This window comes from Pteronotus mesoamericanus, unplaced genomic scaffold (genome assembly GCF_021234165.1).
Source record: "Pteronotus mesoamericanus isolate MK-2021 breed Mesoamerican mustached bat unplaced genomic scaffold, CSHL_Meso_final contig_246, whole genome shotgun sequence".
Classification (NCBI taxonomy): domain Eukaryota; kingdom Metazoa; phylum Chordata; class Mammalia; order Chiroptera; family Mormoopidae; genus Pteronotus; species Pteronotus mesoamericanus.
The window spans coordinates 10,411,036-10,436,566 of NW_026555104.1; the positions used below are offsets into that span (position 1 = coordinate 10,411,036).

General features: G+C 41.6%; 1 protein-coding gene across 1 annotated transcript; it reads right to left on the reverse strand.

The window, feature by feature from the left end:
• Nucleotides 1-244: 244 nt before the first annotated feature.
• On the reverse strand, nucleotides 245-23,208 carry SPAG5 (sperm associated antigen 5). Its single transcript, XM_054572952.1, has 24 exons — nucleotides 23,140-23,208; nucleotides 22,819-22,944; nucleotides 12,811-13,904; nucleotides 12,525-12,708; nucleotides 8,509-8,574; nucleotides 8,161-8,253; nucleotides 7,935-8,069; nucleotides 7,604-7,723; nucleotides 7,389-7,481; nucleotides 7,173-7,286; nucleotides 6,710-6,803; nucleotides 6,418-6,565; nucleotides 6,236-6,338; nucleotides 5,914-6,047; nucleotides 5,582-5,720; nucleotides 2,547-2,658; nucleotides 2,297-2,383; nucleotides 1,912-2,032; nucleotides 1,704-1,815; nucleotides 1,228-1,308; nucleotides 909-1,064; nucleotides 754-828; nucleotides 544-624; nucleotides 245-316 (listed from the first exon to the last, which is right to left on the reverse strand). Exons 1-24 carry the CDS (start codon nucleotides 23,176-23,178, stop codon nucleotides 245-247), a joined length of 3,579 nt encoding a protein of 1,192 aa, XP_054428927.1. The 5' UTR covers nucleotides 23,179-23,208.
• Between the last annotated feature and the right edge of the window lie 2,323 nt (nucleotides 23,209-25,531).

The following is a 25,531-nucleotide window of genomic DNA, read 5'->3' on the forward strand; positions in this document are numbered from 1 at the left end:
GATGCAGTGGGAGGGGTGAGTGGAGAGTGCCCAGGCTGGACAGAGGGCCAAGCTGCTTCTCCCCTGACCTTATCCCATCCCCTCTCACCCAAAAAACAAGAGTCAGTGAGTCTCAAGAAATACATTAAATATATTTTATTTAAATAGCATTAAACCTAGCTGGCTCTATGCCAATTGGTCCTGCTGTTGGGGTAAGGGAGTACTGCAGGTAAAGAGGGGTAAAACAGATCCAGCTTTTGGTTTCTTAGCTCAGAAATTCCAGCAATCCCTGTAGCTCCTTGCAACCCCTCACGACCTCTGGGATGGACAGCAGAGTCTGGGAAGAGAGGCAGAAAAGGCAGCTCAGAGTCACAGCCCCAGGGGGCAGCCCCAGGAAGCACCCACTGAATTGGAAGGGAGAAACTAGAAGCCACAGAAGAGGCTGCAACAGTGAGTCAGACCCAGCTCTCAGCACAATCTGTGAACCAGAGCTATATTCATCACTACCTCCTGGGGGCCAGGCCTTATACCAGGTCCCTTAGTTCAAGTCCCTTCCTCCTTTACCTCATAAATATGTTGAACAATGTCATCTAGTTTCTTTAACTCCTTGTCAGAGCGCCGAAGATTCTCTTCCAGGATGTTTCTCTAGAAAGTAAGTTGCATAAGTCCTATGCTTAAAAGAACAGTATAGCTTGTGGGGAAAGTAAAATATGGCAGGGAACTTGCTAGTAGTGGCAGTGAGAACTGGCCCCTCAATGGCATGGGAATTCTTACATGGCTCTGGAACTTGACCATGAGTTTTGCCTTCTCATTTTTCATCTCCAGGAACATCACCCTCAGTTTGTCTACCTATAGATACGTTCGGATCAGTAGGGGCACAGCCTGTGGTTCCCACCAGCTGCCCAGCCCCTGTGTTAACTCTGAGTCACCTCCTGGGAGAGCCACACTTTCTCCTGGATCCAGTTAGTGGCCATGGGCTGACAGTTTGGGTCCAGCTGGCCTGCCAGAGTCTCTTGGAGCACCTTAGTCTCTGTCTCCGCGCGCCGAAGTGAGCGGGTAAGCTGGGTCACCTCCTCTCTAAGACTCTGGAGGTGAGAATAAAGGGGTATTCAGTAGCCCTCAAAGGTCCTTTCCATCATTCTTATCTCATGTTGTGAACAAGATAGACCAGGGGATCCAATTCCCATATTTGAGATTCTGGCTACCAGTGACACAGAAGGTAGAAGCTGACCATCATGAGGAACATACTATGAGCTCGCCACTCTTGTCAATCTGCTCTAGAATCTTCTCATTCTGCTGCTGTATCACTTCCTGGAGTTCCTTTTCATTCTGTGAGGGAAAGGGAAGTAAGAAGTCACTGAGAGAGCTAGCTTCTTTGTAGCCTTTGCCAGGAAATAGGATTTAGTACCTGACCCATGCTCAGCCCAGGTTGCTATCAACTGGTAACACTCTTCCTCCTCTAAGGCTAGGTCAGGCTAGGCACGTCCCAGTGTTGAAAGAGCTCTGCTAGAGTTCCTGACTTCTAGGTCGGCCTGGGAGATGTGTCAGCCCATAACTGATTCCCAAACATGTGAAATATCTGACCCCCGGAAGGGCAGAACTGGGGCAGTCGTTGGAAAATCCCTACACCCAGATTCCTGGAGAGAAGGAGAGACAATCGTTCCCAGTGGGCCAGTACAGCTGCCCCAGTTCTTCATCGCCCCACTTCTAGGCCCCTCCTTCACCTTGTAGCGCAAGCACAAGGTCTGGTTCAGCTTCTCTATGTCCGCTTCCTTTGCCTTCTGGGCTTCCTTATGCTGTTCTTCCTGGGCCTGCAGCCTAGCCTGCAGATCACAACTAGGGAAGAAAATTCAACATTATTCCTGTCTTCTCAGGAGCTGAGCTCTTGATATAAGGGGCAGACCTCTCTCACCAAGACTATACTCAACTCACATCTTTTGCTGCAGAGTCCTGACAGCTTCTTCTTTAGACTCTTGCAGCAGGGAACACAGACTCTGAAGCTCCAGAGTCATAGTACTCATTTCTTCCAGGCTCTTTTCCATGCCTGGGATCTCTGAAAAAGAAAGTCCTAGATAGAGGTAGAGCCCTTTAGCTCTGGAAGGAAGGAGTGTGTAGCCATTATTTCCACAACTCTTATCCATGTTCCCTACCCATAGGATTTGAACGTCCGGAACACTGCTGGTCCCAAAAGACAGAAATAAAATGAGCCCAAGTAGAATTGAGGTTTTTAGAGCAAAGCACTTTTCACTGCTTTAGTTAACTTTATCCTCACTACCTGATCTAGAAATGAGGCAGGATCCCTGGAGCCCATCCTAACCTGTAGGCTGAAGGGAAGCCACTGATGCAACTCGGGTGAAAGCACTCTTGTCACTTCCAAGCAAGGATACTGGAGCTGATTCTGGCTCTGAAACAAAAACAAACCATGGTAGAGGGCCCCTCTGGTGATCCAGTCAAGGTCTGCCACAATGGAAGCCTGGGAGAGGCAAGTCTGTTGGTGGGAATCTTCAACAGCTGATGATATCAGCAGGGTCACAGTTTTCCCACCCCTACATTCCAGGGCCCTTAACCTTTGTCTGCTGTTACTGTCAAGATGCTTCCCAAGAAGGTGCTGTCAGAGGGCGAAGGGTGTTCCTGGGCAGAAACACAAGCTGTGCTTTTTAGGAGGATCTCTGGCTCAGCCTAAGAGCAAATGAGAACAAAACATCAGCTGCTTTTCATGCTCAGTGATCTCCCTTGAGCTCTCAGGTACTCACCAGCCACCTCCTCTAGAATGCTGTTCTATTACCTCTTTTCTCTATCTTCGACTTCTCCCTTATCTCCTTTTCCTGAACTTAGTTCTCTCTCACTAAAGCAACAACAATTATTTTTAAAAAACCTCTTTTTACCTTAAATCCCCTTTTACCTACTGCCTTTTTTCTTTCCCTTCAATTAAAAATAAAGAAAGACCTACATTTCTTGCCTAAAATTCTCATCATCTATTGGCTCCCAGGCCCACTACCCTCAGGCTTCTGCAACACTAATCTACCACAATTCTGTGATTTGGGTCAATAGCACCCTTACTTTCAAATGTAATGGACACTTTTTGCTCTTATTTTACCTGACCTATGTGATCATCTATGACCACGTTCTTTAGAAACTTTCTTTTCTTACTTTCTGGGACATGACTCTCTCCCTTTCATAGGTAGGCCTTATACCTTTATGGTTATTTCTTCTCTCTACCCACAAGTCCTTAATTGTTGGGCTCCTTCTGGTTAAGCCTTGGTCCTCTTCACCCTCTAATCTTTCCCCAGGTGGCCTCACCTCGGGAGCCCCACAAAAATATCCACTTCTACAAGGATAACCTTTCAATCTGTCTGTCACAACTGGACTTTTTCCCAATCCCCAGACCCAGAGACTCAACTGCTTGTGAAAAATCTACCAGAATGTACCACATTCCACCTGAAATTTAGTATGCATAAAGCTAAGCTCACCATTTTCCCAGTCCCACCCCACCAAAAATCTGTTTCTCTTGCATTTATGACCCCCTAGAGCAGGGGGCAGCAAATTACTGTCTGCAGCTCAAATCTGATCTGCCACCTGTTTTTGTAAATAAAGTTTTATTAGGACACAGCCACACCCGTTCATTTACATACTGCCTATCGCTGCTCTTGAGGTACAAAGACAAAGTTGAGTAAAGACAGAGACCACATGGCTCACAAAGCTGAAAATATTTATAACATTTCACATTACAGAAAAAGTTTACCAACCCCAGTTTTAAAGAGTGTCACCACCTTTCCAGCAATCTAGAGATCATCATTCACTCTTCTACCTTATTCCTACATCAAATTGGTCACAAGGTTCTATTACTTCTACTTCCTAAATAGGAATTGGATTCATCCAAACCACTGCCTCCTCTCTACCTCGTCTATAATTGCCATTCGTTCAAGCCTTCAAAATATGTCCTCCTGTGTACTTCTCTACCTTGTCTCCTTGTCATCCTCACATACAAAGCACCTTCACTCCATAATTATAAAGAGCTACTTCCCCGTCCCCAAAGTTGCCACATTCCTTATGAATAGGGCCTTGCATTGCTCACCTATAGTCCCAGCACATCACCCACACCTTGTTACAAAGTAGATACTATAGAACTGTATGCACAGTGCCTTTATGACTTTCATACACTGTTGCCTCTGCCTTGTGGGCCTTCCTGTGTACTCACTCCTGACAAACTTCTAAGCTTTAAGACTGCCCAAGGGTTGCCTGCTTTGAGAAGACATCCTAACTCTCAAAATCAGAACTGATGCTCCTTTCTCAATGCTCCCACAGTGGTCATCCATGCAGACTTCTGTCATGATCACAAGTCAGGGTGACAAGTTTACATCTTCCTGTCTCCCATGCAAGACTATGGATTCTTTTACATTTCCTGTGCTCAGTACACACTAAGGAAGAGGATCAGATCATAAGCACTTTCAGAGTTCAGGATCCTGGTTGGATAAGCTAATTAACTCTGTATTCTGAAAGATATCAACCATTTATTGTTTAGGGTGCACTGCGGGGAAACCAAAGAAGCAAGACTAAATTTCTGGTTTCTTTTAAATACAGTCTAGTTGAAGAGACCAGACATCCAAGGAAAATTAACAGAAATTCAAGAGATCACTGGGTCCATGTGACTTGGGGACATTTTGAAGAAGGTAAACTACAGAGTATTTTAATAGGAAAGGAAAAGGTGTTAAGGGAGATGGGACATTTGTGTAGTGTATAAGCGGTTTGGTCTAGCTGCAATAAAGGGTTCAATTAATAGGGTGGTAGGAGACGAAAAAAGAAGTTTGAGCCCTTGGTGTGTAGCTCAGATGGTTAGAGCGGGGGTCCCCCAACCTCTGGGCCATGGACCAGTACCGGTCCAGGCTGGGCTTGTTAGGAAACGGACCACACAGCAGGAGATGAGCTTGAATCATCCCAAAACCATTCCACCCAGCCTGGTCCACGGGAAAATTGTCTTCCACAATTTTCCCAAAACTGGTCCCTGGTGCCAAAAAGGTTGGGGACTGCTGGGTTAGAGCATCATCCTGACATGCCGATGTTGCAGGTTCAATGCCTGGTGAGGGCACATACAAGAGAATGCATAAATAAGAGGAACAGTAAGTTGATGTTTCTCTGTCTCTCTCTCGCTTCCTCTCTTTAAAAAAAATAAAAATTTTTTTAAAAAAGGTAAGAAAAGTTTGAGTGACAGGTTGAGGAGGTCCTGTAGGCAACTGAGAGTCACTGAAGGTCACAGAAATGGAACAAGAGTAGTGTTTTAGGAAAACCATTCTACACAATATACAACTGGAAAAATCTCAGTAAACTAGGAATAGAGAACATCCTCAACTTGATAAAGAATATCTTCAAAAAACCTACAGCTTACATCATACTTAATGTTGAGAAACTCGAAGCTTTCCCTCTAAGATCAGGGACAAAGCAAGGATATCCCTTTTCACCACTCCTGTTCAACATCACAGGGGAAGCCCTAACTAATGCATCAGGAAAAGAAAAGGAAATATGGACATTGGGAAGAAAAAAAATGAAACCGTCTTTGTTTGAAGATACAATTGGAAGGAAAGAGAAGGAATACCCAGATCCTTACCTTCTCATTTAGTTTCGTCTGTAGGAAGCAGGTCAGGCTCCGTAGTTGCCTAGTCAGCACCCTTAGCTCTTGGGCATACTGGCATGTCTTCTCCAGTTCTTTCTCCTGGTTCTCTGCTATGGTGTTAGCCAGTTTAGCCCTGAAATAAGGAAGGAACAGAGAGACTATGTTACCTTCTCTGAACACCCTCCCAAATCCCACACGAGCTGCATTCAAAGGAAATTAGGCTCTTGAACCCCGTTATAATTCCATCCCTGGAGACTTTAGCTTCTAAAAGGGTCCTGGGAAAGATAAGCACTTAGAGGAAAAGCACAAAAAGGCAGAGATCTTACTTTAGGTTCTCTACAGTGTCCTTGAGATCCTCACACTGCAGGCTGCGCTCCCGGAGCACTTCCAGTGAGGTTTTCAACTGACACTCAACCTGGCCCAGCTCCAAATGAGCTACCTGATTCTCTTGGTCTGCAAACTGGGGAAACAGGAGAAGGAAGAGAGGAAAGGAATGAGAAAGGGAGGGGAGGAAAATTAATCTCAGTGGGAAATGTTAGAGCCCTGGGAACAGAGGCTTTTCCTAGTCCACAGCCTCAAACCTCACCTAGATACCCTCAGGTAAGAGTCACACTCCTGTCAGCTCCCCGCCCCAAGCCATATCTTTACCTCCAGAGTCTCCTTCAGGTCCTGTACTTCCTTGGCCAAGACAGCATGTTGTTGCTGCAGCTCTGCTTGCATGTGTCTTAGTGCCATCTCTTCCTTTTGCCATCTGCCAGAGACCTCATGTTAGATCCCATTGGTCCTATATCCTGTGCACCTACTGACACAATAACCTGACAGGAACTCACTGAGTAGCCTGCTCCTCATTGCTCTGGGCAAGCTGGCAGAGCAACTCTTCTTTCATGGCCAGGTCCTGGGTACAGTGGGCATGCTGACTCTGTAGTTCTTTTAGCTGACTCTGCATGCTGGCCAGAAGCTGCAGCTGAGCCCGAAGATCTAAACCAAAAGTATCCTAATGACACCATGTGATCACCAGGCCAGAACCTCCCCATGCTTCTGCTCTAATCAGGTGCTTTGTTGCTCTATTGCCATACCCAAAACCTTAGCAGGGCACAACAGCTTGCATGCATGCACACTCACCTGTTGCTAGGCGACTATTTTCTAACTCCAGTTGTTCTATTTGGCCTTTGCAGTCCTCTAACTGGGTAGAGACTTGTTCCAGCTCCTTGGAAATCTAGGACGAAAATACAGTTTCTCTCTCACAGTTTCCCCTGAATCAAGAGTCGCAGGACTTGGTCCAGCTTCTCTTTCTGGACAGAACAGCAAACTACCTTGCTCCTGGGCAGCAACACTGTAGCAAATAAGGCTGATCCTCAGGAAAAAGTGGAAATAGGAGAAAAGTTGCTGAAGAAGATGCTGAAGGGCAAAGAAAACAACTGTGCCCAACACCCTCTTACAGAGAAGGGACCTGGATGATCTCCAAACCCACAGGGTAGAAAGAAGACAGGTCCATGGTAAGAGGCTAATGATACCACTCGTTTGAAAGGCCTGTAGAGGAGGAGGAGGAAACCAGGCCTAAGGAGTTGCCACTCCTGGTTTGTACCTGCTGCTTTTCCTCGATTGCAGCATCACGCTCCTGCAGACTCTGCCGGCTCTTGGCTGTGAGTTTCTCTGTGAGTTGTCGAGACCGGCTCAGCAAAGCTGTCCATGTTATATACTACCAGGAGAAGCAAGCACGTCAGTCAAGCACTCGTAAGGCAAGGTTCCTAACAGGGCTGGCTGTGAGTAAAGGAGTGGTATAACGCTCACAAATACTCACATCCAGTTGCATGGATGTCCAATCCTGTTGCAAGACTGAAGTAAGACTCGCTGTCTGCTGTACCAGCTCTTGTTGCTCAGTGTGAAGGCCTACCTACACAACAAGGAGCACCTATGGAAGAGGCCCCCTTCCTCTGGATACAACAAAGTAGGGGTAGATGACCATCTTCCCATGTATCAGCATGGATCTCAATAAAGAAAATGCCCTCAAATTACCAGTTGGGTCTGGGTTTCCTTCAAGAGTCCTCTGAATTCCCCCACAGATGCCAGGTCCTGTTCTAGCTGGCTGATGCGCTGACTGGCATGTGCACAGAAAGCCTCGAGCACTGTTTCTGCCTGTTTAGGGAAGGGGTTTTGAGGACATGATGGGCAGAGAAGGGAAACAGCACAAAAAGCCATATTATCTACCAAATCAGTAGTTTAATTCGTTATTCCCCAGAGCAGGCAATTCTGAGACCACCTATCTCTGTCTCAAGTGAATTTGAGTTCCAGCAGGAACCCTGAAGAGAGACCACTCACATCCAGGAACAAAAGCCTGACACCTTACCGCATCCTTGCCTCTAACAGCCATTTCCTCTCTGTGCTTTGACTCCTCCCGTTCTGTTTTAAGGCTCTGGAGCCTTGCTCTCAATTTCTTCAACATATCACAACAGCAGGAGACCAAGGTTTCTGCACGCCGAGACTACAGAATAAAAATCAGATGCTGTGTCTGGTTCCTTCTTTTGGCTTTCAGTCCCACCAGAGACCTCTGCCTGAATCTTCATGCTGCTTACCTCCTGACTCACAGTAGTTTTATCTTCCTCTAAGTGCAATAGAGATAGGTGAAGCAAGGACATCAGCTCTTTAGAGACCAGCATCCATGATTGCTGTACAGGGAGAGATGGTTAGGCTACATCAAATAAAGTCACTAAGCAGGAAATAAGCAGGGACACTGGTGAGGAAAGCCACTGACCCCAATTTCAAGCTCCAATAAAGAGGAGATGTTCTTAACAAAAGTTTGGAGGCCTTCCTCCCTTTACTGCCACCACTGAGTAGTACCACCATCGACTAACCATCCAGGATTCTCCATTCTTGATTTTCCCAGGAGACCCAGTAGTGGGATAAGGTCAATCAACACTTACCATAACATTCCTGGTCTGCTGCAGAGTCTGTCCAATCTCTTGGGTCTTTTGAAGATGATGAGGTTTCTTACTTATCTAGCCAGAGAAACAGAGTTGTTCCTTTTGCATAGGCAACATGCATCACAAGTACCCCATTTCCCCATCCACCCACTGAGATACAGGAGCCTTTCCTATTAAAAGCAGGAGCAAAATCACAGCTTGATGAAGCCAAGTCAGAAAATAATTCAGACAGGTAAAAATTTCCTTTTTAAAACAACTTTTTTTCTAATTATAAGGATAGTATTTATTGTAACATTTTGGAAATAGAGAAGTGATTAAAATGGAAAAAGAAATTATTACTAATTTCATCACCTAGAGCAATGATTTTTAACCAACAGTGTCACACCTATTTCAAGAGATTTCAATATATCTCCACACTAAGATTTTGCTATCAGGATTTGCTATAATTGGTGAATACATCAGGATTTGGTGTAACTGACTAATACTTATAAGTCATTATACTTCCCTCATGTGCCTGGAGGGTGGGGAGAGTTGTAAACTACCAATTTAAAAAAAATTACCATATTAAGTTTTAAGATGATTATATTTTTGCATTTTTAACACCACCAAAATTGGGATGCATCTTATTGTGTCAGATTTGATGATAGTAATGTTTAAGAAAAACAACTGAGAATATATATGTATTTTTTTTGGGGGGGTCCTGCTTTTATTACTTATTTTTATTATACTAATGTTATTTAGCCCTGAATTTATGTTTACTCTCCTCATTGTAATAGCCTGAAATAGGTATATCTGCTTTAGGGGGACCTATCAAAGTGGAGCACCATCCATTTTTAACTTCTGCTGATAATTTATCTCACCTCAAAGCCTCGCAGAGGTTATCTGAGCTCTGATTTCCTTTCTTTAAAAACCTTGAACTTGTCCTGGCTGCTATGGCTCAGTAGATTGAGTCCCAGACTATGAAGCAAAGGGTCGCTGGTTTGATTCCCAGTCAAGGCACCTGCCTGGGTTGCAGGCCAGGTCTGTGGTGGGCGGCGCAAAAGAGGCAACCACATACTGATGTTTCTCTCCCTCTCTTTCTCCCTTTCTTCCCCTCTAAAAATAAATAAGTAAAATCTTGTCTCAAGTGAAATAAATAAAATAAAAACCTTGAACTTACGTTAAATTTACTTTCCCGTTATTAAAAATTCTTCATAAATACTTTTAAATGACTATAAAATATCCCAACTTGTGGATATGCCATTATTTTTTATTATATTTTCATTTTTTATAGTTTTTTAAAAAGATTTTATTTGTTTATTTTTAGAGAGGGGCAGGGAGGGACAAAAGGAGAGAAGCATTGGTGTGTGTGATTGGTTGCCTCTCACACCCCCCCAACCAGGTACCCTGTGCATAACTCAGGTATGTGCCCTGACTAGGAATCAAACTGGTGACCTTTTGGTTCACAGGCTGGTGCTTAATCCATTGAGCCACACCATCCAGGGCTCTTTATCTTTTTTAAAGTTACCATCTTTATGCAGAATTTTTTTTTCTTCGGCTCTAGCCCTAAAAGTGAAGTCACTGGGTCAAAAAGTTTGAACTGCTTTAAGAGTCTTATTTAAATGTCCTTCAAAATAGGTTGAACCCAAAAGGTCATGGGTTCAATTCCCGGTCAGACCACATGCCTAGGTGGTGGGTTCGGCCCCAGTCAGGGTACATTCATCTCTTTCACATTGATGTTTCTCTCCCTCCCTGCCCCCTCTCTAAGATCAATATGCATGTCCTTGGGTGAGGATTAAAAAAAAAATGTTGAACCACCGTATATTCTACTGACAGTAGGACAATGCTTACCGGCATTATCTATTTTATTCTTTGCTGTTTTGTCAGAAGAAAATAGCATTATTGCTTCAATTTTTATTTCTCTGATCATCAGTAATGATAAACTCAAATATTTATTAGTTATTTTTATTTCCTTATTCTCTGTTCGTTATCTTGGAGCAGACAAAAATCTTAGTGTGCTATATAGAGTAGACACATATGATCTCAAAGGCAGCAGAGCTATGGAAAGACTTAAGTTCTAAGAGAAAAGCAGGGAGACTTCATTACTGCTGAAAGGCAGCCATTCTGTGAAAAAAACTGACTGCTGGAGCAGCAATGCTCAGTCATGATGTTACAAGTCACAATGTTACAGCAGTCTGGATTTAAGGGGACAGACATCCTGGAGTTCATCACTCCCTTGCCTAGCAAAGCAGTCATCACTCCCTCTTGTGTCCTGCAGTAAGGCACGGAGTACCCCATGAGCCCTGGACTAGGCGCGTGCGCAGTTCAGAGCTGCGCAGTCAGGCAGGCGATGAGATTAGAGTGAAGGAGGAAGCCAAGCGGTAAGGACGTGGCATTGTGATGGTGAATGGCTGAAGGTGCTGTCATTTCTCCTCTTTGGTTCTGCTTCAGTGGCCTCCAAAGGGATCTGGAAAGCTTTTGGGGAACAGGTGTAAGGCCAACTCAGGCCAAGGACAAGAGAAAAGGATATAAAAATAAGAAAACACGGTAGAGAAATTTAGTAGCTAAAGAATGATGAGCCTGTGGTTTCCAGGATTTGGGCAAAAGGTAAAGTCATTATTTGAGGATATTCTCAACCCAAAGGAGGTCTTCCGGCATTTGGAGGACATCTCTTCTTAGCAGCAGCCACCTATTAATATCACCAGCCACAATACTGAGCCTCCCAATTCCTTCCCCTGACGCCATCCCCTTCCTTCCTCAGCCTGTGTTGTCACAGCTAGAGTTCTCTACAACTCTTTTCCTCTCATATCTGCTGTAATAATTTTGAAAGACTGAGTGCCCTTAAGTTTAAATTGTTATAAAGGCTGTAATTTCTACTACATTAAAAACATTGACAGTTTAAAAGTGTTAAATCACTCAAATATATCCAGTGGTATAAATATTCATCATAATGACTTAATACTTAACCTTTAAAAATACATGAACCTCTTCTTTAACACTCAGAAATTTTATATCATTTTTTCTTCTTGAACTTGTATTTTTAGTCCTCTCAAAATTTTATCCTAATGTATTTTTATACATTAAAGTCTATTATTAATCAGTGTATCAACAAAAACAAAAGTTCATCTAAATTAAAATTTCATTTAAATTCCTCTGACCATAAGCTTTTATGTGAAAACATTTCTTTTGGATAGAGAACTATTTTTAACAATTGCATATTAATCATTGCAATATTATAATTTTAATAAAATCACAAACATATCTTATAAAATTTGATTGATAATCATCTATTAATGAAATGGATAGAGCCTCCCTCCCCTTGTTAATTCATGTGTCTGTGGATAACTATAATTTCCTACAACAAGACATGGCTCAGCAATAATTCTATGCCTACTTTCCATCCTTCTAGATGTGAGCACTGAGAAATCTTCACATAAATAATGGGAATAAGTAAGAGTGAAAGAAGGCAGGAAGGGCATGTCATCCAATTCTAGGAGCTCCTTTGGAGATATATGCCAAAAATCTCATAGTGAACTTTCATTAAAAATGTTTAATGATCCACTAAAATAATTAAAGCTTTTCTCCAATTTTGTTAAAAGCATGCAAAAATTACAGGTTATATGATTATTATATAACCTTCTTAGCATATACACAAATATTTTGTATTATTTGATTGCTCTCTCTTGACAATCCAAGATTCAGGATAGGCAGTAAACATGGTTGTCTAAAGTAAAGTGGGCAAGGGCAATTGAGAATGGGGAAGTAGAAAAGCAAAAAAGTTAGCAGTGTACTTAGAAGATGAAGATCTAAAAACCAATTCCTTTAGAACTTACATTTCCTTGTAAAGTCTTGACATACCCCAGGGGTATAGTGAGTACCCACAGCTTTAAGGAATTTTCAAGATCCACAGCTTTTACATATTCTAAGGATGAACCTATGGTTAAGGAGTCTCCTTTGCCCTCTGGCAGTTTATCAGCTTAAATTTTGAGGAAGAGGGCCCACTGGAATCTTCCATGCTCTGGGAGTAACCTTCTTACCCCACGGAGAGAGGTGTCAGTTGTGTCAGTCTGTGTGCTACTGTCCTGAACTTCTGGGTGAGGGGTAGTTAGGTGGCTCTTCCAATTCTGCAGCTGGCGGGACAGACCCTCCAGAATGGCAAGAGAGTTCATCAGGGTGTCTTCCAGGTCGTGTCGAGATAAGGCAGTCAGATCTGGAGGATGGCTATAACAGAAACAGAACATGAGAAGAAAGCGGGGGAAGGGATGGGAGTGGCAGGTCCAGGTTAATGGAGCCCAGGAGGCACAAGGATATGGGCACACTTACCCCCATAGGAGATGCTCCCCCTCAGAAGTATGGTCCTTGGTGCCCACTGGGCCTGTCTGGGATGTGTTTGTACTCTTTTCCTGTGGTGGTGCTGGAGGAGTAAACCAAGTCCCCACCGAGCACGTAGGGAAAGGAGTAGTGCCAGTTGCAGCATCCCGAAGCACAGAGGGAAGGGATAAGCTCTGGCGGAGATTTTCCAACATGACTGAGGTATTTACACCTTTTTCCAACCAGGCCAGTGGGGACATCCAAGGCCCTGTATCGGGGATGAGAATTCTACCAGCATCTTCTACTGCTGGGCCTGGAGCTGCCTGGGACTCCATTTCTCCCGGAATTGGAGTCAGGCATATGGATGGGGTATCTTCCATAACTGAGACAAGTGCTTTATCTCCCAACTCAGCCTCCTCAGGCAGTGCAGAAATGCTTGTTTCTCTTCCCTCTATAGCTCTGTGCCCTACAATTTCCTCCCCTGGGTCCACATGACTGACAGGGAAATCTGCTGCTAAGGCAGCTGAAGAGGGAAGGCAGAGCATGGAGGAAGGCAAGAAGGCATTACTTTCAGAAGACACTAAGTCCTCAGGCACAGTCTCAGTTCTCCTGTCCCTCAGGCTTTCCCTGGAGCATTGTACCTGTTGCTCAGGACAAGGATTTGGTGGATACTCCAAGAGATGGGATGGAGGATCCTGGAATGTAAGTTCCTCAGGCAGAGCAGGAACAACTTCTGAAAAGCTGTCTTTCATGCAGTGTTCCCCCTGCTTTCTTGGCAAATCACCTGGCCTCAAAGGCTCCTCTACAGGGAAACTGTTTGTCTCTGCCATGGTATTCAAATGGGCCTCAGGTGTAACGTCTTGCTGCTGCCCTCCTGGAGAGGACACATGGACCGTGGTTTTAACCACTTTGTTGTCCAGTGGGTCTACTGCTTCCTCAGATGTTTTGGGAGTAGAGTTGTTTTGGGGAATCAGATTTAGGGGCTGCTCATCTGATTCATGTTGACAAGCTTCTAGCCACTTTGAGGGATGGACGAACTGTTCTGATGGGGAGTCTGTGATCTTAGCATTTTCAAAATCCACTGGAGATGAATTGTTGTTGCTCTCCTGCCAAAGGAAACAAAAGTAGTTGATCGAGGCAGTCAATTCTGGTTCCCAACATAAAATGATGGGTACAGGATACTGTCTGAACTCAAGAAAAGGAAAGAATTCTCATTTCTTCTGCTTAGGTAAGACTTTGGCTAAGCCTTGCTGCTCACTACAGAGACCCAATAGCAGGGGGAAAAAAGCTGGAAGCCATCTTGGGTCCTTCCAAGTGAATCCACCTACAATATAAGCAAGGCTGAGATAATTTATTTATACCACAGGGAGATGGTAGTTTGAAAGTGACCCCACTCTTCAATTCTAACTCCAACTCACTTCGAGGGGGAAGAGCAGGAGGGCTCCCTAGGCTCAAACTCTGGTAGAATCTAGAGTTGGTACAAGATTTTCTTCCTTCCAGAACGGATGAAAAATTGGAGACCAGTGTTAGGGAGCCCACAAAGATCCAGGAATCCTAGGGGGAAAGAGCAACACCAACCTGTGCCAGTAACCTAGTCTCCCTGACCCCAAGAGCTGAAGGTATGCTGAATACATGGGTTGAATCCATTTAATCCTTGGATTTGAAGGGCTCTAGCCTTTGTAGCAGAGGAGAATAAAGGGCAGAGAGACTTTCTCCTGGTGCCCTGATGAGAGACTAGCAACTTCCCTACTGCTGGTTCAGAGATGAGGACCCTGCACCTTCTACCACTTGCAGGGTTGCTGGTCCTGAGACTCAATGAACCAGAGAAGGAAAATATGAATGTACTTAAATGTATCTACTAGTCAGAGAAAGAACAAACCCTAAGATAGTTAGAAAACGTAGATCCCAACAAAACACAGCTGATGGAAAAAACAGATTTCAGACAATTTGAAAACACGCTTCCCCCAAAAATGATTACATAAAAAGATCAACTACCACACACACACACATACACATTTTCTGGAAATAATAAATATTACTGTTAAACAAAAAAATTTAGTAAACAGAACTTGAAGAGGATGGTCTGAGTTGAGACTGGAATTATTGGCCTGGGAAATCAAATGGAAGAAATACCTTAAAGCTAAGATTAAAAATACCAAAAAACACACACACACACAAAAAAAAGGACTAAATCTTAGGGAAAAGCTGAGAGGACTGGAATATAAATCCAATAAACCTAACATGTGGCCCTGGCAGGTGTGGCTCAGAGGACTGAATGCTGGCCTGCAAACTAAAAGGTTGCCAGTTCGATTCCCAATCAGGGCACATGCCTGGGCTGCAGGCCAGGTCTCCAGTTGGGGGCTTGCAAGAGCCAACCAAAAGATGTATCTCTTGTACATCAATGTTTCTCTCCCTCTCTTCCTTCCTCCCTTTCCCTTTCTCTAAAAATAAAGTCTAAAAAAAACAAAAACAAAAACAAAAAAGACTACAATCCAAAATTACTATTTTAAAGAAGCAAAAAAAACAAAAAAACAAAAAAACCCCTACCATGTGAACAAAATAAGTTCCAGGAGGAAAGAGAACACATACAGGTGAGGCACTGATTAACAAATAATCGGGGTGGGGTAAAAGTAGGTTTAGAGTTGTTCATATGGAAAATGATATAATAGTTAATGAATAATAAAAGAATAAATTCTGTGTTTTGTATACTCACAATGGTAAACCTACTTTTGCCTCATCCTGTATTAGAAGAAAATTTCTCTAAGGTAAAGAAAGACCTGACTTTGTATATTGAAATGGTCCACCATTTCCAAACAGGATTAATAAGAAAAAATACAAAAAAAGATAAAATTTCTTAAGTAAGGGGAAGACAAAACTATTTTTGCAAGTTTTAGATAGAAAGAGAAATTATTTAAAAAAAGAAAAAGCAAAAAAGAATCAGGCTTACAGGAAAAGTCTAAGAATGACTTTTGATAGTCTACAAATGTCCTATTTACTGACCTGAATATTGGTTACAATGATGGGTGCTTTGTACAAATTTGTTAAGCTGTGTGTTTAATGTACTTTCACATATTTTAACTTTTAAAAGTTTTTCTTTCAAGATTCATTCATCATTTATAAATGTTCTGGTATGCATTCTCTATAGTGAAGTGTTACTACATCACATCTTATTTATTTTAGCAAATCAATATATTTTCTTATTTAATTATAAAAAGTTAACTTAATTTTTGAAATTTATTTGCAAATACATTGTTACCATTTGACACTATGATTTGTTAGCTAAATATATAACAGTCACTTTATCCTAAGGCTGTCCACATACTTAATTTCCTTAATTATTCATGTTAAGTAAAGCATTCACTAAACAGGAATTTGTATTTTGGAGGTGCCTGATCTATCTACAAAGAAAAATTAGGAATTATTGTATTATAAAATGCTCATAGAGGTCTTAATTGTGTTTTTTTTTAAAAACTGTAATATTAGACTTGTGTGCACAGAAGTAATTAAGGTGCATCATTGTAGTTTAAAAGTTGTACATGATAAGACATATTTTGTTTTTACTGAATGATCTATTCCCCACCCCAAGGCAAGCATCAATAAAATCAGGTTAACTGTAGAAACAGTTTTTTTTCCTTTCAAAGTACTAAAGGGAAAGTAGAAAATAAGTGAGAGAGCAAAGTGACACCAGGAAAAGCAAACAAGAGAACACAGGCAGCAGTATTAATATCAGACAACACAGAATGTAAGGTCATAGCACTATTATGATAAAAGACATAACTGAAGATACATGATACAAAAAACATCAATCAGTCAATACTAAATAGCTCAGAAGCTAAATATACAAACCAAACACTTTTAGATGCAAAAATACACCTTAAAGTTTTTGCTGTGTTTATCAAGTTCCTATTTACATGTTTTAAAAATCTCTTAAGAAAATATTTGTATATCATAAAATTGATAAGGGATTAATATCCAGAATATATAAAGACCTCCTAAAACCTCAACAACACAAAAACCCAAACAAATCAACTTAAAAACTGGCAAAGGATTAGCCCTAGCTGGGTAGCTCAACTGGTTAGATGTCATCCTGATACACCAAGGCTGTGGGTTCAATCCCCAGTCAGGGCACATACAAGAATTAACCAATGAGCCCTGGCTGGTGTGGCTCAGTGGATTGAGTGCTGGCCTGCAAGGACAGAAAGGTTGCTGGTTTGAGTCCAGGTTGGGACACATGCCTGGATTGCTGGCCAGGTTCCCATTTGGGGGTGTGAAAGAGGCAACTGATCAATGTTTCTCTTCCACTCTTTCTCCCTCCTTTCCCCTCTCTCTAAAAATAAATAAATAAAATCTTTAATACAAAAAAGTGGGGGAAAAAAAGAATCAACCAATGAATGTACAAGTGAGTGGAACAACAAGTTGATTTTCTCGTTTTTCCTCTTTCTCTCTAAAATCAATAAATTTTTTTTAATGCTTATTTGCCCTTTATTAAAATGACCAATCTGAGCTTTATATACGTACATATATACATGAGTATAAACACACATACACATATATAGCATATCTGTGGCATGTTACATTAAAGTGTGTGTATGTTTGAGACAAATCATTCTTTTTATGGTAACAAATAATAAAATTATAATAAATATAAAAATAATCTTTTTTCTATATTTTTTAAATACATTTGTCTCTGTAAAATCAATAAATTTTTTAAAATTATCAATAAACAAATTTTTAAAAATGGGCAAAGGATCTGAACAAACATTTCTCCAAAGAAAATCTATGAATGATCAAGAAGCATATGAAAATGCTAAACATCACGAATATTTAAGGCAATGCAAATAAAAACCACAATGAAGTTAACATCTCACATCCATTAGGATGGCCACTACGTAAAAAACAAATAACAAAGGTTAGTGAGGATGTTTGGAACCCTTGTGCACTGTTGATAAGAATGTACAATGGTGCAACTGCTATGAAAAACAATGTGACAGTTCTTCAAAATAACAAAAATAGACTTACCATTTGATCTAGCAATTCCACTTCTAAGAATATACCCAAAAGAAGTGAAAGTAGGGTCCAGAAGAGGTATTAGTGTACCTATGTGCTTTGTAGAATTATTCACAATAACTGAAAGGTGGAAGAAACCCCAGTGTCCACTAACAGACGAATGGATAAAAAAAATATGTGGTATATCCATATAATGGAATATTATTTAGCCTTAAAAAAGAAAAAAGAAAATTCGGTGCTGGCTGGTGTGGGTCAGTGGATTGAGCACCAGCCACAACATAAGTGAATCTTGAAGATGTTATGCTAAGTGAAATAAGCCAGTCACAAAGAGCAAATATTGTATGATTCCCTTCATGCAGGTCCCTAGAGTAGTCAAATTCACAGAGACAGAAAGCAGAAAGGTGGTTGCCAGGGACTAGCAGAGGGGACAATGAAGAGTTGTTTAATGAATATAGTTTCAGCTTTGCAAAATGGAAAGAGTTCTGGAGAATGGCTACGCAACGATGTCAATAAACTTAACACTGCTGAACTGCGCCTTTAAAAATGGGTAAAATGGTAGATTTATGTTACGTGTATCTTAAGACAATTTTCTTCAGAAATCACTTTAAAGCACCTCTCTCAAAGCTCAACAGATCTGGCCCTGACTGGTGTGGCTCAGTGGATTGAGCACTGGCCTGCAAAGCAGAGAGTCATGGGTTCAATTCCCAGTTGGGGCACATGCCTGGAGTGCAGGCCAGGTCCCCAGTAGGGGGCATGCAAGAGGCAATCACACATCGATGTTTCTCTCCCTTTCTTTCTCATCCCTCTCCCCTCTAAAAATAAATAAATAAAATCTAAAAAAAAAAACAACAACTCAACAGAAAAACAACAACAACTCAACAGATCTGGCAAGTTAAAAAACATGCAAGGTTGCTGAGCAGAATTGGACTGCACAGATGTACCACAGTTGGTTTATCTGTTTGCCCTTTGAATGTTTGAGTTATTTCCAGGGTTGGGCTATTATGAATAAAGCTGATGAATGAATGAATAAATATTAGCCAGGTGGTTCAACTGCTTAGAGCATCATCCCATACGCCAAAAGGTCAAGGAGGGTTCAATCCCCAGTCAGGGCATCTACATAGGTTGCAGGTTTGATCCCCAGTCAGGGTGCATACAGGAGGAGAGAAACCATCGATGTTTCTCTCTCTCTCTCTCTCTCTCTCTCTCTTCCTCTCTCTCTAAAATCAATAAACATATCCTTGGGTGAGGATTGGAAAAAAAAAAAAAACATGCAAGGACAGAGTAATTAATTATCTGGTAATGGATATAAATAGAATGTGACATCCTTTGAATATTAGATACGCTTTCTTTTCATTTGTTCACAGAACACTTAGAAAAATGCATCCTCTATTTTGGTGCATAGCATACAGATTACAGTCTGATAATAATTCAGGGAAATAAATTTAAAAAGTGACAGAAAAAGGTTTTTAAGCACTTCAAAATTAAGAACTATTCCTAGATAACCCCTAAATTAAAAGATAAAAATCAAAATTATAAGCTAGCTAGAAAGCATGACAAAAGATGATTACCTATAATATACAAAGAACACCACATAAAATGACTGAAAGAGTACAACCCAACAGAAAAATGAGCAAATAATATGAATAAGCATTTCACATAAGAGCAAATCCAAATAACCAACACACACATAAAAGATACACTCACTGGTAGTCAGGAGAATGCAAATTAAACTAACAATGAAAACCCCTGGCAGGTTAGTTCGGTTGGTTAGAGCATCATTTCCCATATGCCAAGGTTGTGGATTTGATCCTCAGTCAGGGCACATATAAGAATCAACCAATGAAATTAAATTAAAAGAAAGTAACAATGAGAATTCACCTCAGACTAGCTAAAATTTTAAAGACCTCTAACAACTACCACAGGTGGTGGTGTGGGAAAATGGATATTCTTGTATAATGCTGGAGAAATAGCTATTTTAGATAGCAATTTGAGAAAATTTATTACAATCAAAAATATCTTTTCTTCAACCCAACAACCCTAGTCCTAATAATGTACCATATTGAAATAAAGTTATCAGTACCTAATACATATGTAAAGATATTTGTACGCATTGTTTGTAGAAGAAAAAAAAAAAAGGAAACATAAATGACCATATGTGACTGAATTATGATTCATGCATACCATAGCAGCTTCTAGAATAGTTTTACACCAATTACTTAGTGCCATGGTTTTCCTATTTTTGTGCTTTGTTGACACAGTGGGGTTTGCACATTGTTAAATGAAAAAAGCAACATGCAGAGAAATGCAGTCAATCCTTATTATTTGTGGATTCAGTATTTGTGAATTTTCCTACTCATAAAATTTAATTGTAATCCCCAAAATCAATACTTTTAAAAAAGATTTTATTAATTTATTTTTAGAGACAGGGGAATGGAGGGAGAAAGAGAAGGAGAGAAACATCTTTGTGAGAGAGAAACATTGCTCAGTTGCCTCTCACATGCACCCTGACCCCAACTGATGACCTGGCCTGCAACCAGGGCAGGTGCCCTCACCAGGAAACAAACAGGTGACCTTTTGCTTTGTGGTACGACACCCAACCGAGTCACACCAATCAGGGTCCTAAAATCAATACTTGCAGCACTTTTAGTCATCTGTGACATGCAGAGTGTCTACATGAATCACCTGAAACACACATCCCCAGCTGAGGTTGAACAAAGTAACATTTTGTCTTGTTTTTGTTGTCATACAGTAAATAAATGTCCTTCTCATGATCTATGTTACTGCTATGATTTTCACATTTTGTGTTTTGGTTTGTTATTTCAGTTTTAAATGGCCTCCAAACATTGTGCTGCAGTGCTGGCTAGTGTTCCTAAGTCCAATAAAGCTGTGATGTGCATTATGTGAGTTAGATACGCTTCATTCAGGCATGAGCACTCTCGGCTGTGAGTTCTATGTTAATGAATCAACAATATATATTAAAGCCCTGACTGGTGTGGCTCAGTGGGTTGAGCATCTTCCCACAAACCAAAAGGTCACCAATTTGATTCCTGGTCACAGCACATGCCTGGGTTGTAAGCCAGGTTCCTGGTTGGGGGCACGTAAGAGGCAACCAATTGATGCTTCTCTTGCACATTGACATTTCTCTCCCTCGCTTTCTCTCTCCCTTACCCTCTCTCAAAAAATAAATAAAGAAAATCTTAAACAGTATGTGTGTTTAACACAAAGGTGTTTTAAAACAGAAATACATAAAATAATGTTTGTGTTGATTAGTTAACAAAAATGTTTCCTAGAAAGCTGGAACATAACCCTATATTTCTTCTTGGAGCAGCAGTTCAGTATTTGCTAATTAAGTGTTCACAGAGACTTTATAGAACATAACTACTACAAATAATGAGAACTGACTGTATATTGTAATCTATCAATAAAATAAGTTTGAATGTTTGCAAATTATTAAAAGGACACAGAGAAAAATATGGAGAGATACACATCAGGATGTTAAAATGAATTGGTGCCCTGGCTGGTGTAGCTCAGTCGATTGAGTGCTAGCCTGCGAACAAAAAGACCGCCAGTTCGTTTCCCAGTCAGGCCACATGCCTGGGTTGCAGACCAGGTTCCCAGTAGGGAGCGTGCGAGAGACAACCACACATTGATGTTTCTCTCCTTCTCCTTCCCTTCCCTAAACAAATAAAATCTTTAATAAAATAAAATGAATTGGTTATTCAGGAAGAGCAGAGCATGTGTAGGAGACATTAACTCCAGAAGAAGGGAAAATTAGACTGTAAAAGTGATGCTAAGCAAAAAAAGGGAAAAATGCATTTGAGAAAAAATTACCTTGATAAAAAAGTACTATAATAATATATATGGACATGTGTGTATATAAACATACCAACAGATACACATAAAAAGATGCAAGAAAGGATTTTCACATATGTTAGTTATCTAAGATGGGCCCTGACCTGTGTGGCTCAGTTGGTTGGGCATCCTTCCCCAAAGCATAAGGTTGCTAGTTTGATTCCTGGTCAGAGCACATGCCTGGGTTGCGGGTTCGGCCCTGGTCATGCACATACGAGAGGCAACCGATTGGCATTTCTCTCTCACATCGATGTTCCTCTCCTTCTCTTTCTCCCTTCCTTATCCTCTCTCTAAAAACAAATAAATAAATAAAATCTTTAAAAAAAGAAAAAAATTGAAAAAAGAAAAAAAGGACCACTACCCTGATACATCTGTTACTCAGGCTCTCATCCATTTTTACATATTCTTTCTTCCTCTAACCTATTTTATTTATATCCTATCATCTTCCAAAAATAATTCAGATTGCATGAAAAAGGATAGAGTCATAGGTCATTTGATCAGGGTAATGAAATACAAAATCATGGTCAAAAAACAAAAAGTAAGCAAATTTTCCTATTTCAAAGAGTACAATAGCTATATCTAATGATCATATTTGACCCCAATCTTTCTAGAAGCCAGAGCAAGAGGGGGAACATGGTAAACTACATAGTTTTCATTATCAGAAAGAGAAAGGTACAGAATGGATGGGTAAAGGGTGGGGGCAAAAGTAGGTTTACTGTTGAGAGCATGCGAAACAGAGTTTATTCTTGTATTTTTATTTATTAATGATTGTATTATCTTCCATAGAACGACTGTAAACCTGCTTTTGCTCCACACTGTATTGCCTCACTCTGGCAGCTGTCTGACCTCTGCATAAGTAAGCCCATGTTAAAGGGAAACCATTAATCAAAATGATATTATAGAATTTCTCTCTAGTTTCGTAAAGATTGAACGGGGAGGTAATAAAAATCCTACAGCTAAATAGAGTTACGGGTTCTCAGTGGATTTCCTTTAACCACCCTAGGGCACCTCTCTGTTGGCCTGAATAGCTGTAAATGGATGTCACTAAGGTAGAAGACTTCATTATCGTTATTAATTACGTTCTAGCTCTGGCCCTCAGTTCCTCTGAGCTCTCGGCCTCGGCAAACAGCCCAGTGGAGAAGCTGGCCAGGTGAAGCTCACCTGCAGCTCCAGTTTGCTCAATGATGGGGTCCGCGAGTAGCATATCCGGGCCCTTTTTCCAGAGCCGGTGAAGGCACCGGGCTGCAGGTTAAGTTCTTGGAGAGGAGTTCTCATAGCTGGTTTTCCCTGTGAAAGAAAGAAGGGAGTGTGTGAGGAAGCCTGGGCTCTCACCCCGCCCCTCCTCCTAAGAAGCTCAGGACGCGAAGAGGCTCCTATCCCAGTCGCGCGGAAGCTGCAGGACCAACAAAACACTCCACACGCTCCCAACCCCGCCCCCACGCTCAACTCAGCTGTCTCTCTCCTTATGGCTCTCCCGCTCACCGGCTGGGGCGAAGGCGACAATTTTTTCACCCGCCACATCTTCAACACAACGCAAAACAAGCACCTCGCAGACCCAAGAGGTGACGGCTACTTCACCCGACGTCTTCGTTTAAAACTGCTCCGCGCTTCCGGATTGGCCACGGAACCCCAATGCGTCAGCTTGGCGCGTTCGCTCCGGGGTCCAGAGCGGAGAGCGGTGGGCGGAGCCAGCGCGGGCTACGCCCCGACCGGCCGACGGTCGCGCGCGTGCTCTCAGGGGTCCCTCACCACTGAAGTGGGCGGGAGGGTCGAGGAGAGGCGCAGCGAGCCGAAGGTCGGTAAGTAACCACACCTCAGGGAGGCTACCGAGGTAGCTGGAAAGTAAAAAAGTTCATCCTTTCTGCTTCCAGTGGCCACCCTTACATCCTGTCGGAAAAGTTGTCTCCGTGGCTTGGCCTTTGGAAGTTTCTCCTCGGGTTCCCTCAGCTACCTCGCGCCTCAGCCTCGACCAGAACGAGCAGGCCAGGGAGTCTGGAAGGGAAAGATGAGTGGAGCGGTTTTTACCTAGGCTTGGTCTGCCCACGCATACTTGTAGGTTCTGCGTCAGTAATGGCCTGAGACCTAGTTCTCAACCCGCTCTGTAACATAGCCGCTCCAGAGTTTCTCGTGTTTTCGTGGGACGTACCTCAGGGCCTGCAGCGAGTTTAAGGGAATAGCTAATATGTATTGAACATTTACTATGTAGACCTGGCACTGTTACAGATGCTTTACATATAACTCCTTTCATCTTCATAAGAATCAATGAAGTAGGTACTGTAAATATCCCCATTTTACAGACGAAGGAATTGAGTCATAGATCGTGAAATTTGCCCCGTGCCCCACAGGTAGTAATGGCTGTCAAGATTGCAACCCACACTACCAACTATTTTCCTGTCACTTAAATCCTCTATGTGTGGGAAATCTAGCTTAGCTACTGAAGGTGGAATTGAGTTTTGGAAACAGCTAAAGGTAGGTATTCAGAGATAATGGTTTATAATTATGTTTCTTTGAACACTGGAAGCACCTTATTTACATTACTGAACACTTCAAATGTGGCTAGCCCAAATTAAGATGTGTCATAGGTGCAAAATACCAACTGTATTTAGAAGACTTTGTATAAAAAAAGTGTAAAATATCTTATTTTAAAAACATTGATTACATGTTGAAATATTTTAGGTATTTTGGATTAAGTAAAATACATTAAAAGTAATTTCACCTGTTTCTTTTACCTTTTTAATGTAGTTACTAGCTAATTTAAAATCACTTATGAGGCTTACATTTCTGTTGGATAACACTGCTCTGGAAACATAATGCTCCCAGACTGAAGGCACTAGAAATAACCGTTGCTTGAATGGAAAGCTGGGAAAAAGACAAAGAACACAAAGTTGGGATTGCCCTAGACTCAGCAGAAGGAATCCCAAGGCATACGTACTTCCGGTCAAAAATATTCAGTAAGTAAAACAAAGGTGGGAAGTGACAGAAAAACCATGATAGAAAACTTTTAAGTGCTCGTAGTAAAAGCTTGTATATTATAGAAATGTGTGAATTGGAATGCTTAGTCCTTGTTGCAGTTGGTATGTCAGATGCCAGGTGAGTGGCCAAAGGATATGGTGCTTTGAGCAGCAAATTAGGAGGAATTTGGAGGGGTAGATATGAGAGGGAAGATACAATTGTAAATAGGTGACCTAAACAGAATTTGTTGGTGTTGTATAATAAATGTTTTTTAATTTGGTGGTTTTTAAATTATACAAATAATAGCTGCGCCCTGGCTGGTGTGGCTTAGTGGATTGAGCACTGGCCTGTGAAACAAAGGGTCTCGGGTTTGATTCCCAGTCAGGGCACCTGGGTTGCCGGCGAGGTCCCCAGTTGGGGGCGTATGGGAGGCAACCCGTTGATGTCTCTCTCACACATAAATGTTTCTCTCCCTCTCCCTCCTTTCCCCTCTCTCTAAAAGTAAATAAATAAAATCTTTTTTTTTTTAAATAGATGCTTGCTAGAGCAAGTGGAGCAATACAATGCAAAGATGTATTAAAGGCAGAACTTCCCCTGCCTGCTGTAAACAAAATATGTACACCTTTATAAAAATACACGTAGACACACACGTGTGTTTTGTGTTTAGTTATACACATTTTTTCTTTTTAACAGATGTGCACACTGTGGTCTCTGGGATTAAGAGCTAGTGCCTTTGTTTTTTTTCTCTTTCCACGTGTATTACTCCTCTCTCCCTTCCATGTTCATTTTTTCTCTCTCTTACATACACACAAAAGGAAGGCGAAGAAGGAATTCAGTCCTTTACACCAATACCATAATTTCTTACACCCCTGCATTTTTTTCTCAATGTCTTCTATACAGCCTAAGTCAACTAATATAGATC

Bases quoted from the DNA above. Each gene is read 5' to 3' on its own strand.
- SPAG5 (XM_054572952.1), bottom strand. From the start codon at position 23,178: ATGTGGCGGGTGAAAAAATTGTCGCCTTCGCCCCAGCCG. The intron at 1,065-1,227 runs GTATGTTCCTCA...TCTCACCTCCAG, and splicing joins ACAAGAGTGGCGAGCTCATA to AGTCTTAGAGAGGAGGTGAC. The intron at 829-908 runs GTGACTCAGAGT...ACGTATCTATAG, and splicing joins AAGTGTGGCTCTCCCAGGAG to GTAGACAAACTGAGGGTGAT.